General features: G+C 33.7%; 1 protein-coding gene across 3 annotated transcripts in view; it reads right to left on the reverse strand.

Moving 5' to 3' along the window:
• The window catches only part of Med13 (mediator complex subunit 13), a 112512-nt gene that overhangs the window by 4505 nt on the left and 105735 nt on the right, over positions 1–2272 (reverse strand). For all 3 annotated transcript variants that reach the window (XM_023703123.1, XM_004643027.2, XM_023703122.1), the window contains one exon: positions 190–290. In XM_023703123.1, the coding sequence (XP_023558891.1) occupies positions 190–290 (101 nt within the window). The remainder of the gene's footprint in view (positions 1–189; positions 291–2272) is intronic.

A 2272-nucleotide genomic window follows, 5' to 3' on the forward strand; every position in this document is an offset into this window, starting at 1 on the left:
CACACACACACACACACACACACACACAAATACATAAAAATTAAAAAAAAAAAAAAGTAGATTATAGATGTTAGAAAAAAACTTATTCTGAATGATTCATCTAAAGATTCAAAGACGTACAAACACATATGTAAGAACCAACATATTTTTTCGAGTTTTAGTGGAGAGCACAATGGTGAAGAGCTGTACCTGAGGACATCAGAAGTCTGATTCGAGTCAAGTGGGTGGGAGTGTTTACTGTGAAGCAGCTCGTCAGATTGCACTGAAGGCACGTGGAGGTGCAAAGAGGCCTAAAAAGTTAACAGGTAATCAGTTAACCATATGGGATAAATTTACCTATTTAGTTTTACTTTACTCCCTTAATGTACCATGTATCTTCCTTGCTTCATGAAATAAAGACATCTTTTAGAACTGTGTTATGAATGGAAGCCACTGTAACATTTGTTCTCCTTCTTAATTCATTACTGAGGTAATGTTTACATACAAAACTTCCTATTTACTTTTCTTCAGCTAGTTTATATTTATTTATTGATTTTATTAAAAAAATTTTTGGTAGTGAGAATTTAACTCAGGACCTTGTGCTTGCAAGGCTGGTGCTATAATGTTGAGCTATATTCCCAGCCCTAGTTATAATTTGTAAGACTTCACAATAACTCTTAAAAAGGATTTCCAATCAATTTCTAAGTCTAGTTTGCCTAAATATGTAAAGTAAAATAAAGTTTAAGCGGCAGTAAACTAATACACTTGAGTACACTCTGTCCCTCTGTTACACAGAACTTAAATAGGCAGACATACTTAGGTCTAAGTCCTAAACAGATGTAAGCAAACACAAGTACATATAAACCAGTGGTGGTGGTGAACCCACGGCATGCATGGTACAACAGGCTGTTTGTTATCACTGAAAGCTCTAAGAAGTTTGCCATTAATTGCTATAAACAGCTGCCTTTGGTTAAATTGCTAACACTCTAATACAATGCACAGACACCTTCTTTGTACAATATATTTTACAGTAGCATTATAAACAACTACCACATTCATGTAAACAAATATGGGAACAGTGGGAAAAAAGAATGTGCTACTCTTCATTTCCAATTAAATAAAGTGAACCATTTTGTTTATAAGTCAATATATATAATACTGTTAAAAAGCTGTAACAAGAGAGTGGTACTATCTACTTTTGGTAGGTTCCATTCTATTTACTGTAAATGGTGTTAACTTGTATGTAGCACATTCAGGACTGTAACCAAAGATGTTAGTACCAGTGCTCTAATGTTTATGATAAAATGATTTTTAACTATGTAGTAACAACCCATAATTTTTTGAAGCAAAGAGAAACATACAAGGTGGGTTTTTTTTCCTAAAGTACAGAATTGAAATGGGATGTATAAAGAAAAGGTGAACAAAAATCACAGTAAATTATGCCTTACCTGGTAATTCAGAATCAGAAGTCCTAATCTTGTTACACTGTATCTGAGGGTGAATGCACACTTTACACTATCCTCTCTGCAAATAAATATTGAGTAGAAAAGAATCTGGATAGTCCCTTGGACTTCTTTGTAAAGTAGTGTTTTCTAAAAAAAGTGTCCTGAAACACTAAGATCATAAGCTATAGATAGATGTTACACAATCTTCTTACATGTGTATTAAAATATAGGAAGTGTTAGGTAAACTATGTTATTTACTGCTATTTTTCAGAGCCTTTAGTGTTTGATAAAATAAATCACTGAGGTTGAGCATCTTTCTTTTTTTTTGCTGTACCAGGAATTGAACTCAGGACCTTGCACTTGCCAGGTAGGTGTTTATGCCATTGAGCTATATCCCCAGTCCTGCATCTTAATACTTAAAAAACCACTCAATAGTTTAAAATGGCAATATACATAAAGCTAGAAAGTATTAAGTAAAGAGTAAATTAAATTAAAAAGAGTGTATTACAAAGATTGTGAATCCTTTAGTCCTCAAAAATGCAGCACAATAAGGAGTGTGGTATGATGTAATTAAAAGAATGACATTATAAGCATAAGTCTAGGTTTTAATCTTGAGTTTGGGAGGGTGAATGTTACCACCTAGAGAATGTTAGAAAGAGATGACTTCTTGCCGCTCTAAATTTGAGTACATGAAATTGGAATCATTACTGAAAGTGAGAGTTCTAGGAGTTTAGGATAAAGTACAACTGGGTATGGTGGTGCATGACTGCAATTCCAATGCTCCAAAGGCTGAGGTAGAAAGATTTAAGTTTGAGAACAGCCTGAGCTATAAAATGAGTTCAAGGCTA

This window comes from Octodon degus, unplaced genomic scaffold (assembly GCF_000260255.1).
Source record: "Octodon degus isolate 3935 unplaced genomic scaffold, OctDeg1.0 scaffold00164, whole genome shotgun sequence".
NCBI lineage: Eukaryota > Metazoa > Chordata > Mammalia > Rodentia > Octodontidae > Octodon > Octodon degus.